Here is a 15,207-nt window from a genome sequence, read left to right as displayed (position 1 = left end):
TTTGGAACACGTTATATATCCATTGATACAAATTTTTATGTGTTGATGGTTCACTTGTTATTTTACCGCACTAATCTTCATGACAGATTGGAAAATGAGTGCACAGAAATGGAAATACCGCAATCTAGATAGAAACTGAACTTGATACGTGAAGGCCTGTGAATCCTGCAAGGATTATTTCTGATATCAAGCTTCTCTGTTATTTCTTGGCGCAAAACTAATAGTGTGAAGACATCACAAAGCTGGGAGATTGGATTATCTTAATGAAATAATTGGACACTTCTGGAGTAACAGACAAGGTGACATTCAGTAATTTAAAAGGCAGAGACACATGTGTTAAGAATAACTTCTGGTAAAGTTGGAAGCTCTTAAAATGGAAGCAGGTGTTTTTCCCAGGATAGGGAAGGAAGAATTGGTGCTGTTACTTGGAGCTCAGGTAAAGCTGCTGGAGGAATAGTGTTATAGTTCTCTCACCAGGCTTTGAAACTGGAAAAACTTTCTGTGTAGGAGAAATAATTCCTAGGATATGTGAAATATGAGGTCTATCACACAAGAAGAAACTAGCAGAATTTCGCTTTCTTAGCTCAGCAAAATGAGACTGGAAAGGCTAGCATTGCTCTGTCTTGTGCAGTCCTGCAGGGGGTCCTGTGTTATTTGCAGCCATGAAAGCAGTGTGTGTTGCCTGGTTGGGTGTTCAGAGCTGAAGCCAGTTATCTTGTTCCTGTTGATCCAGACTCTGTAGAAGCTACTCATTCAATGTTAGCAAAAGTGGAGAGCTATGGCTAGCCTTTATCACCTTCAAGCTGTTTTTTTTTTTGTTTCAGGTCGGAACAGAGCCAAAGATTTATTTTTTTTTCTCTTTACATTTAACATGTTAATTATTGAGTGCACTCCTTCCCTCAATGTTATTTGAAGGCATCTGAACTTGAACCTTACATCATATAATAGACTAAGTGTTATCCTGAATGAAGGTCCTAGCCTTGCTACTATATTTAATATTACTTTTTTTAACTAAAGCATTTAGATAGAGGAAAATTTTTCTTAGCTTTACATTTAAATTGGCACATGTGGTCTTTTGCTTTAGCACAAAATGAATCATTTACTCTTCAGCTTTACCTTCATCTCAGGAGATAAGGGGAAAAGGGGATCTCTCATCCTTATCAGGAGATGAGGTGTCCATTTCCTCTGATGTCTTTTCTTAACAAAAATGCAAAGGGTAACTACAAAATTTCATGCATCCTCTGTATTTCAAGACTCTGCCAGTCTCTGTCCATTCTGCCGGGGATGTCCCCTGTGTCAAACTTCTTGGAGTTTGTAGACATTCTTGATCTCAGAATCTAGATAGAATTGATTGGTTCCCACACAAACACCTCTACGAACACCTTGCTTATTTGAAATGGCCTGTGGAACCTTCAACTATATATTCAAGACTGTCAGTTTTCCATTTCTTACCAAGATGACTTCAGATGGTAAAACTGACTGATCTGCTGTAGTCAGTCAGTTGATAGATAATGATTCCTGCTGCAGAAGAGGGGATGCTTCTGACACGTAGGTTTGAACTTTAGATGTCATCATGGGAAGCGTGCAGTTAGATGCTGTTCTTGTAAGCCAGAGGCTCTTTCTCCATCCTGATTATAATGTAGTTGCATTTCTGAATTAGTAAGTTAGTAGATTTAGCAAGCTTTTCTAAAAGGTTTTGGTCTCTCTAGAATATGAATGGTCCTTAGGAACACATGAAACACAAGGTGTGTCATTTGTATGCACTAAAGACTTAGGAGGAGCTTTCAAGAGACAAACTTGAGGCACAGCAATTTTTTAGGTAAGCTGCTAAGAATCTTTATTCTAGTCAATGACTTTAAGCGCAGTGCTGTTTTAATAACTTTTAAGGTTTATAAATTGGTGCTGTTTTTCCTTGCTAGTTTCTAGCACCTAAACCACCACCATACAAATGCAGTGAATCCTGAAGCAAAAGTACAATATTCAATGCCTTTTGCTTATACAGTGTAGTCTCAATACAATCAGTTTTCCTATAAAGCAATAAATTAATAGCATGGACATAATAGAAGGTACACAGACTCAAACTGAACATTACCTCCCACTTCAGAAGAACACTTCTTCTGCCTGGAGAGATTTCTGTAGTAGCATTATATGATATTCTTGGTTTGTTTGTGAGCTCTGGTAAACATGGAAAAAGATGGAGAGGTGCTCATATGAATTAGTTTGCTCTTCATATTTGCAAAATTATCTGACTATGCTATTTCATATGATACAACACTTCAAAAGGCTTTTACATCATGTTTATTCCCACTAGGACAAAACTATTTCACTTACTGCGAGGGACCAAAATCTCTTCACTCCAAATGCAAACACAGTGGAGACCATCCTTGGCTTTGCATCTGAGCTGAACAATGTATGAAGACATAGCATTTAAGTTCGAAATGGTGACATTGGCAGCATTGCTTTCTACAGGCACCTAAAACCAAATGATGTTTAATTTATGTGGCAGCAATAAAACATAACCTTATGTTAACTGTTTTCTCAGCCAAGGACCAGTCTTCTAACTACAGCTGAAAGTAGGGGTTCCTATCATCGAAGAGGAATTACTATGCATTTTAGCCAATATCTTTTCATTCTTTCAAGGCAATACCTGCCTGTTCATGAGCTTGTTCTGCTCAGTCAGGACACGTAAGCAACAGTTTAGGTCTGAATATTGATTTTAAAAGCAATTAGGCATTATACAAATACTGAAAAACTACCACTTAGCTCCAAGCCTTGTTGGCATTCTGAAGAACAAGATGTCAAAATCAAATTAAATATTAAAAAAAAAAAATTAAATCCCTTTATTCTCAAATGTTATAGTATATTTGAATTGATCCACATGACTGATGTGGTAAGGAGCATGGCTGGACTGAACATATGACTGTCCATGCCTCAGTACCACAGAAGTTATGTACATCTGCAGCTGATGATGGCACTGGAGCTCCAGTGACTGTACAGGGAATGGAGATTGCCTTGAAACAAAGACACCACCTGTGTCTAAGGAAATCCTTGAGCTGAAAACTGTAGGAGAATACATGATAGCAAATTCTTGCTATATGCTTGAACTATTTTATAGTCTTGCCCAGATATCCATTGGTGGGTGCTATTGGATCATAGTATCCTGCATTAAATGGACCTTTGTTCTGAACAGTTACAGGTGTTATGATGTTTTTGGTAGAAGTGTTACTGCAGATTGAAATAATTGTTTTAGCGTTTGTCTGTTGTGAAGTTTTGTTTTCTTAATTATATGAACTTCTACAAAAAAAAAACCAACAACCACAAAACCCAAACCAAAACCATCAGAATTCTGCTCAAATTCCCCACTATTAGGTGACCAGCTCTTCTTTTTGGTTTTCTGCAGTGCTTTTCTTTTTTTATTAGAGTTAATTAACTGGCTTCATATACTTTTGCTAACAAAACTAGCTTGGTCACAACCCCCCCCTACAATACACAATATTACAGAAAACCTCAAAATATGCTACAGAACAACAGGGAAGTGAAACAGATTGAAGACCCAAGTGTTATATTATATTACAGGTGTATTAATGCTACTCTTGATAAACACTATTTCTTAGCTAGCTTTATATATCTTCTGTGCTTGTATGCCCACACTCACCCTTCCCCTCTAGTCCCATCTGTAAATACAGCTTACATTCACGTGATTATGCAGAGATTATAGCCTAAGTTCAGAGGATCAGCTGGGACACGGGAGATAATGAGTATTTATGACCTGTAGTCTTTCAGTACTCTGTCATTCTCATCAAGCAGTGTGGCTGTCCCTACTAGTCCTTCACATTCCTAACTTGAATTTTCTGTCTCCCCTGCCTCCAAACCTTGTAGGATATGCATTTTTACTGCTCTTAAACTCTCTGTTCTTCCACATGCTGTGTACCAGACTGTCTCCACATGGTTATCTATATGTCACGCTACTGGGTGGAGAATGCTTGGGTATCTGACTGTCATAGAATGGTCTAGAACTTGCATATCAATGAATATGGGAACTCTTCCAAGACTTGCACTTTCTCTGTAGGAAGGTGAAATCTTTCTTACACATATTCTTCATCCAACTACAGAGAATAGCTTGAAAAACACAGTTTCAGGGACTCGGTGATATGTATATATGCATGCCCGTTGGCAAAGCCTTCGCATCAAGTGCTCATAACAAGGGGCAGGAAGAGCAACCATTGCTGCTGCATGCCAATCTCACTGAAATTATGACTTTTTTCACCTCTTTCTTTGTCCCTTTAGTTTTAGGTGTCGTCTTGTTGCACCATATTCTCACTGTTGTATGTGCTAAAATGCATCTGCAACTGATCTTGTATTACAGAGAAGTTATTTCCCTTGTTGTCAAAGAAGGAAATGTGTAAAACCAAAGCAAAAACCAAGTGTGTAAGGTATGAATTACCTTAAAAATCAGAGCAACCTGATCTCTAATCAGTTTGAAAATTTAATGATGCCAGCAGAAAGACTAATATTGCCCATCACTTAAACTGTAATCAGGATTTGAGTTTGCATGGCATTTCGGATATCCTTTTCAGCTTTTGCATTGCTGATGACTGTAGTGTCTCATTGATGGGTTAATGAACCAGCTGACATGTAATTCTGGGGGTTTTTTTCCTGTATAAAACTATTAATCTTTCTTTCCCAAACAGCTCAGGATCTGTTAGAACAGAATTAAGGGACCTTTGTGAGATTTGCCTACAAATCGGCTGCATGCTGTGCTTCCTTGCTCCCCTTGTTGTGCGTGATCTTCAGCTGCATCCTGTTGATGTCCTGCTGTGTGTGCTATGTACTGCTGAGCTGACAGCGAGGCACCTCATGTTCTTGGTTGTCATCTGGAAGTACTTACCACTGTCCACCGAGCGGATTCTGTGAGTGCCTCTCTGTATCTCAGCTCATACAGTGTAGGAGTTGCAGGCAGGTCCCATTTTATTATCAATTGGTTTGTGATCTGGTGAGCATTTATGATAGATAGTGTTGAGCACTTCCCTAAAATGGGGAACATGCAACTGTTATAAATGCAAGAGATGCAGGAAAGCTTTGATAATTTTGTCTTTCAGGCGTCATTTATAAAAAATAAAAGACTTGACAGAGAATATTGAACACTTAAAGATTTTTAAGAAGACTGGAAATTAAAAATTACTATTACTATATCTTCATGGTATGAAAAAAAGAGGGTTGTTCCTTTTGCCTTTCTTTTGTAAATGCTTCTACTGATTTCAGGAAGACCCTTTTTCTAAGCAGGTGAATCTGCAAAAGCAAAATCAAAATGTCAAGAGTACCTATAATCATGAATTCTATAAAAACTTTTCAGAATGTCTTCAGCAACTGTGTTTAGCTATATAATTGTAAGTGCAACTACGTTTTTGTCTTTCTCTCTAAAAGCCACAAGGTGGCCAAGAGCCTCCAGAGGAGGTCACGGTGAATATTCCGGTTGTACTGGTAGTGCCCCCCCAGCAGAGAGGAGCACTGTTTTTTTCTTGGACCATGATTACTCTGAGAGGTGAAGTTTCGAGAAGCTCTCAAAGTTATCTCAGTAATCAGATACTGTAGGGAATCTTTAAATAAACTCCTAAAGCACATAGTTGATAGGATTCCTTTTTTCATAACTCCTCTGCAGCACCCTGTAATGGGTAACCAGCCTTTGAAAAGAGCTGAACTTTGAAAAGGTTTCTCAAAATGCTAATACTCTATAACAAGGATTCCTTAAGCACATGGTACTGAGTCAACCTGCTCTTTGTAAACCAATGAAGAAGTTCAGATGAAGAAGTTCAGACAACCATTAAAGAGAGCACAGGAAACTGGTTAAGTACTGTACACAAATACTGCTATATATTTTCCTGGATGTGACTATTTTATAGTCTAGCAAATTATTTAAAGTAAAACCCTTCTGTAAAAGCTGATAGCTGCTATTGACTTCTAAAGATTTCATCCAAGGAAGCCAAACTGCAGTTTAGCTCTCTGAATCAGTAAAAATAATAAGCGTATATTGTAAGTCACAATTTTGGAAATAATCTTTAAGAAAACACCTCAGCTGGGCACTGCAGTAAAACAACTCATGAAGATGCTGTACCTGCTTCACTCGGTATGACTGAGATCTTCTTTCCTTTCACGCAGCTGTCATGGGCATAGTTCACTGCTATCCAAATAGATGCAGATCGCTTCATGTAAAGATTCCTTCGTTCTATCGTAATGGAAGATGACGATGTGTTTCGTTGAAAAAGTTTTGGTATTCTGTCCCTTTGGAGAGAAGGAAGCAGAATGAAAAATAAACATTTTATTGGATTACTCTTTCCTCCCCCGTCTCAGAAAGTAACATTACAGCAATTAATAGTTTTCCAGCTACTTATATACAAAATTCAGCAGCTTGAAATCTTGAAGGTGGGGCCTGAGCCGCTTCAAACAGCAAATGTAATTACAGTACCCTAGGAAATTTAGAAGGTATAAAATCAAGTTAGAAATTACTTCATAAAGTGAAATTGCCACCTACCATAGAAGCACCTAAATTCCTTTTGCACAGCAAAATTTCCCAGTTGCCTGAATCTAAATTACGACATAGGTATGAAAAACCTTTTGTCAGTTGTATGCCTGTCTTCTGACTTGTTCCTGCAATAAAAAAAGAGTCTGACAGAGATGTCTAAATGCCACCTCAGTCCTCAGCCCTGTAGACTTCCCCTGGTGTACCTAACACACACAGCACAGAAAGTCCGAGAGGTTTAAGGCCTTACATATGAGGCTATTTCTGTTCTGCCTAGGTTCGACCCTTGCCATCCACTCACATCTCTCTCTCTCTCTTATTTACTTTCTGCTGCACACAGGAGAGATTTTTTTCAAGGTTAAAGCTCTGCCAGTTCAAAGTTCTTAAAGAAATGGGCTGGCATACTAATTTGCCTACCTAAATATTAAATGTGCTGATCATGATACAATATTTAATAACTGAACACTTGAAGGTTCCCCTGTCTTCTGTTTTGGACTAGTTGTGAATCAGCAATTAATATTTCCAAGTACAATTTTGAATGCTTGGTTAGAACTTCTCTGTGGGAGTGTTTTTCGTTAATCCTTTCCTTCGTGACAACTAAATCCTAAGGAGCAAGGATAATTTCAGTGTCAAACTGATGTTACTTGCAGAAAGGGGTGATGTCCTTTTCTAGGCAAGGAAAAAGCCCTTTCAAGCATTTTTTATTTCCTTTTAACCCAATAAAAAAGAAGAAAGGAAGTTTTTCTTTTAGACCACTGGATTGAAGCCTAGGAGACTGAGGCGCAAGTTGTGGCTCTGGCTTGGGACAATCAACACCTCTGTGAAGCAACTGGGTCCCTCCTTCCCCATCCACCTCTCTTTCACTGTTTTTTTTCTGCCTTCCTCATTTAGAACATCAGCTCTGCAGCCTAGGAACAGCACAGGCTGATCTTGGCTGAAGACTCTAAGCACAGCCAGTTTACCATTGTGTCAGCTGATAACATCTCTACAGAAGCAGAGCAGTTTCACAGGTACTTCTCCCCTTCCAAGAAACAGGAGGTCCTGGAAGACCCAAGAGGCAAGACAGCAAATGCAGTGGTGTTTGGTGCTTGCTGTGAGTTGGCACCCGCTGCTACCTCCAGTGAAAAAATCTTAAAGGCAATGGGGGGAATCACTTCAGCCCTGAGGTGGCTGCTTTGCTCTTCTGCAATGTGCAGAAGATGACCCTGGGGAATTTCCCAGTGTAGTGACGTTTCCTTAGCTTTAGGAGTTGCTCCTAACCACAGATCTTTTTTAATGCAGAATGGTGGATTATGTGGCAAAATAATCAGCAATAAGTATCAGAATTTGCCAATGGCATACAATGTTGTACCTGGTGGACCCCATGACACGGTCTCATGGCAAAGATCATCTCGTCAGATCTCACTTATGTATTGCTAAGTGTACCCTTAATCTCATGGGAGATCCAAATATGTAGATATAAAATGAGGAAAATCCGTTTTGTACTACAGATACTGAAACAGAAGTCTGCATATTTTTTTTTTTATTTTTTTTTTTACCAAACCAGTGACCAGATACTTGTTTAATATGCCTATCCATGTTGTACCTGGCTTCTTTGGTTTAGCTTTTTCAAAAAAGGCAGAACTGAAGATACCCATATTTCAAGGTAATCAGTTTAAGATTAACCCTACAAGTTCATTCGATCTATTAAACCAATTCAGAATTGCAAAAAATTTCCTAAAATCCTGTTTTTATAATGTGCCACATCTGACATCTCCTTGGAAACATGGTATAACAAAATATATCATGTATAATAAAATCCAGCTTAGTATTTGTTGTTTGGGGATTTTTTGTTTGGGTTGTTTGGGGTTTTTTTAACACATTAGTATTGAATATTCAATGCAAGTCAATATATGCAAATAAACGTGATCTTTGGCAATAGTGTTTCAGAGAGTGTGTTGGAGGCATGGAAAGATGTATAGTGACTCTTTCTATTGGGTTTGTGTGGCAAGATTCTGGTAGCATGGGAGCTACAGGGGTGTCTTCTGTGAGAAGATGCCAGAAGCTTCTCCTGTGTCTGACAGAGCCAGTGCCAGCCAGCTCCAAGAGGGACGTGTAGCTGGCCAAGGCTGAGCCCATCAGCAACAGTGGTGCCCCTGGGATAACTTATTTAAGAAGGGGTGAAGAAAACCTGCACAACTGCAGTGAGAGAGAGGAGTGAGACTATGTGAGAGCAACAACCCTGCAGACCCCCAGGTCAGTGCAGAAGGGCAGGAGGTGCTCCAGGCACCAGGGCAGAGGTTCCCCTGCAGCCCATGTTCCCCACGAAGAACTGGCAGGCTGTCCCCTGCAGCCCATGGCTGTCCATGGTGGAGCAGATACCCACCTGCAGCCCATGGAGGCCCCCATGCCACAGCAGCTGGATGCCCGAAGGAGGCTGTGACCCCAGGGAAGCCCACGCTGGATCAGGCTCCTGGCAGGACTGTGGCCCCATGGAGACAGCAGCCCATGCTGGAGCAGGGTTGGTGGCAGGACTGTGACCCTGTGGGGGACCCAGGCTGGGGCAGTCTGTGCCTCAAGGGCTGCACCCCACGGGAGGGATCCACGCTGGAGCAGGGAAGAGTGTGAGGAGACCCCTTCCCCGGAGGAGAAAGGAGCACAGAGACAGTGTGTGATGAGCTGACCACAGCCTCCATTCCCTGACACCCAGCACTGCTTTTGCAGGAGAAGGTAGAGAAAACTACCTGGGAGTAAAGACCAGGAAGAAGAGAGGGGTGGGGGGAAGGGGTTTTCAAGATTTGGTTTCATTTCTCATTGTCCTACTCAATGAGTAATAAATTATTTTTTTCCCCAAGATGAGTCTGTTTTGCCTGTGACGGCGGTAATTAGTGAGCAATCTCTCCCTGTCCTTATCTCGACCCACAAGCCTTTTGTTCTATTTTGTCTCCCCTGTCCTGCTGAGGAGGGGAATGACAGACTGGCTTGGTGGGCATCTGGTGTCCAGCCAGGGTCAACCCACCACACTCTTACCAAGCTCTTCCCAAATCAATAGGTAGCAATGGGGTGTGAAGAAAGGTTTTGACCGGTATTGTGTAACAATCTACAATGTGATAAAATACACTGGAGCAAAACTCAGGCAGGTAGTAACGATGCCGATCAGGAATGACAGTTTTTTGGGTTTTGAAATGACTTTTTAGACTTACCATTTTAGGAACACAGTATAATTAATTGTATTTGGAGCACTGGGTACTGGCAGCCAGGTACAGGTTAGATCCTCACTTAATTCTTTGTAGCATACCAATTCATTGTCCCAGTCTGCAAGATGAAAACACACGGACTGGAAAAGACCCATCACAGGCAATTATTTACCATCAGCCAGTGCGAGGTGACTATGAGAAGCAAAACTAAATACAAAGCAGGCTATACCCTTTTGTGCAACAAAATAAGAACCAGCTGTGTGAGTCCTTATGCCATGTTTACTCTCAAGGCAAGCAGTTCACCAATTTTAGAACAAGTGACAGAGACATGTCGAAAGATTAAACCTTATCAGTCCTAATGATTCCAAGTAAAACCTAGTTTTCCTACATGAAGGTAGAAAAGGATAATTCTTCCTGTGTTTTATGCATGCCATGGTGTTTCCTACAGCTTTGGTATTGTTAACACCTTTGAATTGTGTTTCTCTCTTATAATAGTGACATCCTGCTTGCCTCTCCACTTATTTAAGTCTTAATTTAAAAAAAATAATATTTTTTCCAATTCTGAATGAAATGTCTTTTAGACTTCTGGAAACACTTCTGCATTCTTTGTCACAAAAATTGCAGAAACAAATTGCCTATATTCAAGGACACATTACTAGCTTTTGGCCCTCTGCTTCAAGGAAAGCTATTGCAAGGTAATTTCCTTAAACCAAATGATAAAGCTACTGTGAGCCTCTGCCCTAAGAGACTCTAGATATTTATCTCCCAGCTGTGCTCTTGTTTCACACCATTCTCAACTGACAGACAGTGCCTGTCCTGACACTGTGTTTCTGGAAGTGCTCAATTGTTTGCTGAAACCTGTAACAAAGCATTGGCTCCTGGCGGGTTACTCTGGGTCTGGGGAGTAAGCCCCTTCCCTGGGGGAATCGCTGTGACTTGGGAACCCTGGAGAAGCAGGAGCATCTGCCTTGCGTGGGAGTGAGGCTCTGTTCACCTGCAGGATTGTAAACTGGAGTTGGCAGCAGCTCTGCCTGGAGCAGCTTATTGACTGTTAAACATATTTATAGACATTTTGGGAAGAATGGGCCAGAACTGACTGCATGCACCCTTGTGAAAAATCTTAGAAATTAATGTTATGCAATTAAGCTGGGGTACAAATGAAGAGAGGGACTGCATTTTAGTGAGTACCACCAAGGGCCAATGTGATGTTTCCAACTGGCAAGAATTGCTGTGGAGTTTCTTGCAAAGCCATATACAATGCAACACAAGGCTAATTATCCACAGTAGAACTGATTGACCAGACTTCAGAATTACTCCAAACCCATCAGTCACCTCTGCCTGGAGTTCAGAATAATGCACTATTGCTAGAGAAAAACAATATGCTGCTTATACTACTAGCTTCATAATGATCATATTATAAAAGAGGAGGAACAAAATTTTATGTACAAAATTACTTGTGCTTAATTTTTGGAAGCAAAAATATAAGCATTTTTTTCTTCAACTGAACATATACATTTTTCAGCTGAAGGGAAATTAAACGCTGATGATATTCTTAAAGGAACTCATTTTCATTCTCTAGTGGTTAAGCTTATTTCAGTATTTCAAAAATCTCTTACCAGAAATGGTAGTGATAAAATATGACTGTTCTTTTGCTTTGTGTCTTACTGTCTGAACTATTAGTTCAGAAGAATCAGCCATGATGTCTCAAAGTACCACCCACACTATTAAAAAAAGACCCAGAATTTTTTTTTTTCCCCTCTTCAGAAAAGTAGATAGGGATCTCAACAGGTACAGGATACTTAAGTTGTTAAAAGTGAATTTTTCCTGATAAGTAGAAACACATGACCTTTTTTTTAGTCTGTCAGGTTTAATGCAGGGGTCCTCAAACTATGGCCCGTGGGCTGGATACGTCCCCCAGGGTCCTTGATCCGGCCCCTGGTATTTACAGACCCCCCTGCCTCCCCCCCCGCCCCCCCCCGCTGGGTGTTGGGGGGGGAAACCAAGCAGCCGCAGATGACTGCCTGCCACTGCAGCCGCGCGCCGGCCCCCTGGTTAAACAGTTTGAGGACCCCTGGTTTAATGAGTTGCCAATAGGCCTATCAATCTTGAATGAGACCTGGAGATGGTGTTACAGCATGCTTGTAGTATCTCAGAACCTAGGTTATGAGATAAAAGATCAGCCCTCCTGTTTTCCTGGTTCAGGGCAATTTCTTCCTACAGCCCGAGTTACAGAGTATCCTCGGTATTCATTTCATCATTCAGATGGTAGCTGTATATTTAAGTTAAAAGTTAACTTGGACCAAAACCTGTCAGATTAATACAGCTCAGAATTTAATACCCTCACTTTTTGATGCTTCCTTTTTCTTACTAAAAGAAATGTGCTAATAAAGTTATGCTGCACCAGCTTAGGTATGTACAGCTTCCTTTCAGGAAGGTGGAGGTCAGATCTTCCTTGTTTCTACAGCAATTTGAATAATTTTTTAATTCTTTACTTTCCTAGTCTGACCACCATACCAAATCTTGGCTACCACACCACAGACATGGTGCTCTAACTGTGGAAAGCAGCAAGTGCTCTCTCATTCTTCTCCCTTTTTGCTCTGAATTCGGCCTTTAATTTACTTGGTGTTTCATATTTGTGGATTTTGTTGTTTTAAAGCAACACTGGTGCTGTAACACTTCATGTCAATATGTTTGTACCATACTGCTCCTGAAACTATTGGAAAAAACAGTTCTGGAGAGAGTGATGGAAAGGAAACATTTTCACTCTTCTACTAAATTTCTACCAATTTATTCCCAAATAACTTCTATTAACTGAGATCCAAGTGGTGACCATAGTGTTGCAGACCTGTCTCTGCTTGCAAAAGCACAGGGTGTTGTATTATTCCTTATGCTCTCAGTCTTACAAAAAACCTCTGGCTTTCTCTAGGAGATGATGGTATTAGAACAAAGAAAAAATAGTAGATTTTTCATTTGGAAATAGTAAATTATCTCAACTAACATCCCATCGCACTACTCGCTGCTGATATACTGAAGCTCTATGCTACTTTCTCCAGATGAACATAACAAATGTTACACACCATTTTTTTCCCCCTTGTCCAATTATTTGAGGACATTAGTGACCACATGTGCATTCAGTTTTATCCTAGTGCTTTTTTGTTTTACTGTACTGCTTCCCCTTAAAGAATATGCACATTATTAGTTCTTCCCAGCCCTAGAACAGCACTACCCCTGTACCAGAGCTGTTCTCCAAGAGCTATGCAAAGAAAGATTTCCTTTTCTTTGCTCTAAAGACATCAAAATCCACTTTCTTCTTAAAAAAGAAAAACCTTAGTTTATTTACTCTAGAAATTTTTGGTTTTCTTCTTAGTTTATCTGGCGTTCTCAGTAAAGCTTTGGCAGAATTGGGTGTGACGGGCTACAAGCAAGGGCTAGAAAGCTACCCGTGGCTGATGTCAGGGCAACCCGCCCTGCTGGCGATGCCGCGCCCAGTGCCACCGCGCACTCACACCCTGATGTGGCCCTGGGCAAGCGGCATGTTCCTGCCTGCAGCCAACTCGCCGTCAAGCCCGTCAGGCGGCCACCAGCTGCTGCGTGACAGCCCCGGTGGAAATGCGACGGCCCGGCCCGTGTTGCCATTAGCAGTCGTTCATCCCGAGCAACCGTCGCGCACGAAACGTTACCGATTCCGCCCTTTTGATGTCACCCCAGTCTACCCGGGCGCTACGCGCGAGCCAGGCTTTACTCGCAGCTCCGGCTTTTCCCCTCCGCAAACCGCGGGCGTTTGCGGCAGCCCCGCTCCCGCAGCCCCCGCAATAGAGCGGTGTGGCGCAGGGCGGCCGCCAGGCGGCGCCCGTGCACCGGGCGGGGCGGTGGCGCGAGCTCCGGGGGCGGGGCGGGGCGGGGTCGGACCCTGCCCGTGGCGCGCGCCGCGGGGCCGCGCGCCGCCGGTGGGCACCGAGGTCGTTGGGGCTGGCCGGTATCCTTCAGCAGTAACGTTCGGCTCTCGACCGAGTAGGTGTTACGTGGTGAACGCTCACCCACCTGGGAGCTGCTGGCAAAACGAAAAATCCCCCTTTGCGCAGTTGCAGGAATCTGGGAAATAGAAAGGAATTGTTTAACAAGACGACTGTGAAAGAAACAGGAGAAAAATGTTACCGGTTGCTGTTCTTCCTACGCACAGAACTTAATTCCGTCATGATTTTGGTCGCACAGCCTTGCCTTTGAGTAACAGCCAGGAGTTTATACTGTTTACAAAGGGTAGTAAGTTATGCAGCAAATGGAAACTCACCCATTGCAAATAAAAAGATAGCTGCGAGCAGCGGGTTCTTCATCTCCTCTGTAAGGAAGCAAAGTGATTACCATCAACACTACACTGTCTTCAGTCTGTTTTTCACACTTCCTCCTCAAACTTCCTATTCATTCCACTACCTCTGCTGCTACTGGCTGCACACGAGTAACGGGTTTATTAATGGCAACGTGAGGGGCGCTTGAGCTCTGAGCTCTGAATTATACTCGTGAAATCCTAGCAACCCTTCTGAAAAACAGAAACTTCCCCCCTTGGCATTTGCAAGAAGCCACAGATTCTTAACGGTGTCTGAGAGATCAGCGGTGCAAACCGAATTAAGTTTATACAGGTACTCCAAACTCCTTTGAAAATCCCAGCCTAAATGCCAATGCGAATGAGAGGTACCGGTATCAATAAAAGGTAAGTCAGGGTGTTCAACTCACACTAACGTGAAAGGTTGGGCAGTGCAGTAGCAGCCCCTGCCTGTCTTCACTTTCTGGCTTCTTCCCCCGTTCAATGCAATCTCACCACCACAAAAGCACTGTGTCTACGTTGTTGATACCGACACCAGGAGCCCTAAGGTAGACAAAAATCACCATAGCTGTAAACCAGGTGTGACTGTTAAGTCTGTGCCCGTTAAGTCTGGTCAGAGAACATTTAAAATAACTCTGGGCACAGAAGCCACCAAAGCCACAACAACTGCTGCTGCTGAAGCAGTAAAGGGAAATTTTCAGAAAATTTCACTTCTGTGGGAAATTTCCCTTCTGGGCTTAGATAGCCACTATCAAAAGTTGGATTCAGACCTGCCTGGTGATAGGCAAATTATTAACTTATCTTGGCAACCATGGTATATTTCAGGTTGAGTGTTGAATAGCAAAAAAATTCTGTTTAAAATGAATCACTTTCTTAAAGAGATAGACTTACGGGCATGCTTCTGAGCCTGGTCTACAGTAAGAGTAGGTGACTAATGCACCAACTATATCTTATCAGATTTTTCTGAGGGGCATAGCCATGAAATGCAAGTGAACAAGGAATTCTACTGACTGTTACAGGGAGTTTCCGAGCGATGGAATCATTTGGGCTTGGGAGTAAGCTTCAAAATGCTGAAGGGTGGTGGACACAGTATATGCGTGCAGGTTCAAACCCCCTCTTATCTGAGTGACCCAAAAATCAGCCGTGACAATGCTTCTCACAAAGAATGGCCAAGGGCATAGCATTATTTTATGAGC

The 15,207-nt window shown here is 41.9% G+C and overlaps 1 protein-coding gene across 1 annotated transcript in view; it reads right to left on the bottom strand.

Moving 5' to 3' along the window:
• The window catches only part of LOC119141447 (interleukin-31 receptor subunit alpha-like), a 31,819-nt gene extending 17,795 nt beyond the window's left edge, over positions 1-14,024 (bottom strand). Inside the window, exons 1-7 of the mRNA XM_037373813.1 lie at positions 13,982-14,024; positions 13,735-13,785; positions 9,700-9,811; positions 6,113-6,279; positions 4,889-5,028; positions 2,332-2,473; positions 2,093-2,175 (exon numbers count right to left, since the gene is read on the bottom strand). Of these exons, the coding sequence (XP_037229710.1) occupies positions 2,093-2,175; positions 2,332-2,473; positions 4,889-5,028; positions 6,113-6,279; positions 9,700-9,811; positions 13,735-13,785; positions 13,982-14,024 (738 nt within the window). The remainder of the gene's footprint in view (positions 1-2,092; positions 2,176-2,331; positions 2,474-4,888; positions 5,029-6,112; positions 6,280-9,699; positions 9,812-13,734; positions 13,786-13,981) is intronic.
• Positions 14,025-15,207: the final 1,183 nt, after the last annotated feature.

The sequence above is a fragment of the Falco rusticolus genome, chromosome Z, assembly GCF_015220075.1.
Source record: "Falco rusticolus isolate bFalRus1 chromosome Z, bFalRus1.pri, whole genome shotgun sequence".
NCBI classification, from domain to species: domain Eukaryota; kingdom Metazoa; phylum Chordata; class Aves; order Falconiformes; family Falconidae; genus Falco; species Falco rusticolus.
The sequence above is the reverse complement of the archived record's forward strand: the minus strand, read 5'-3'. Positions and strand labels throughout refer to the sequence as shown.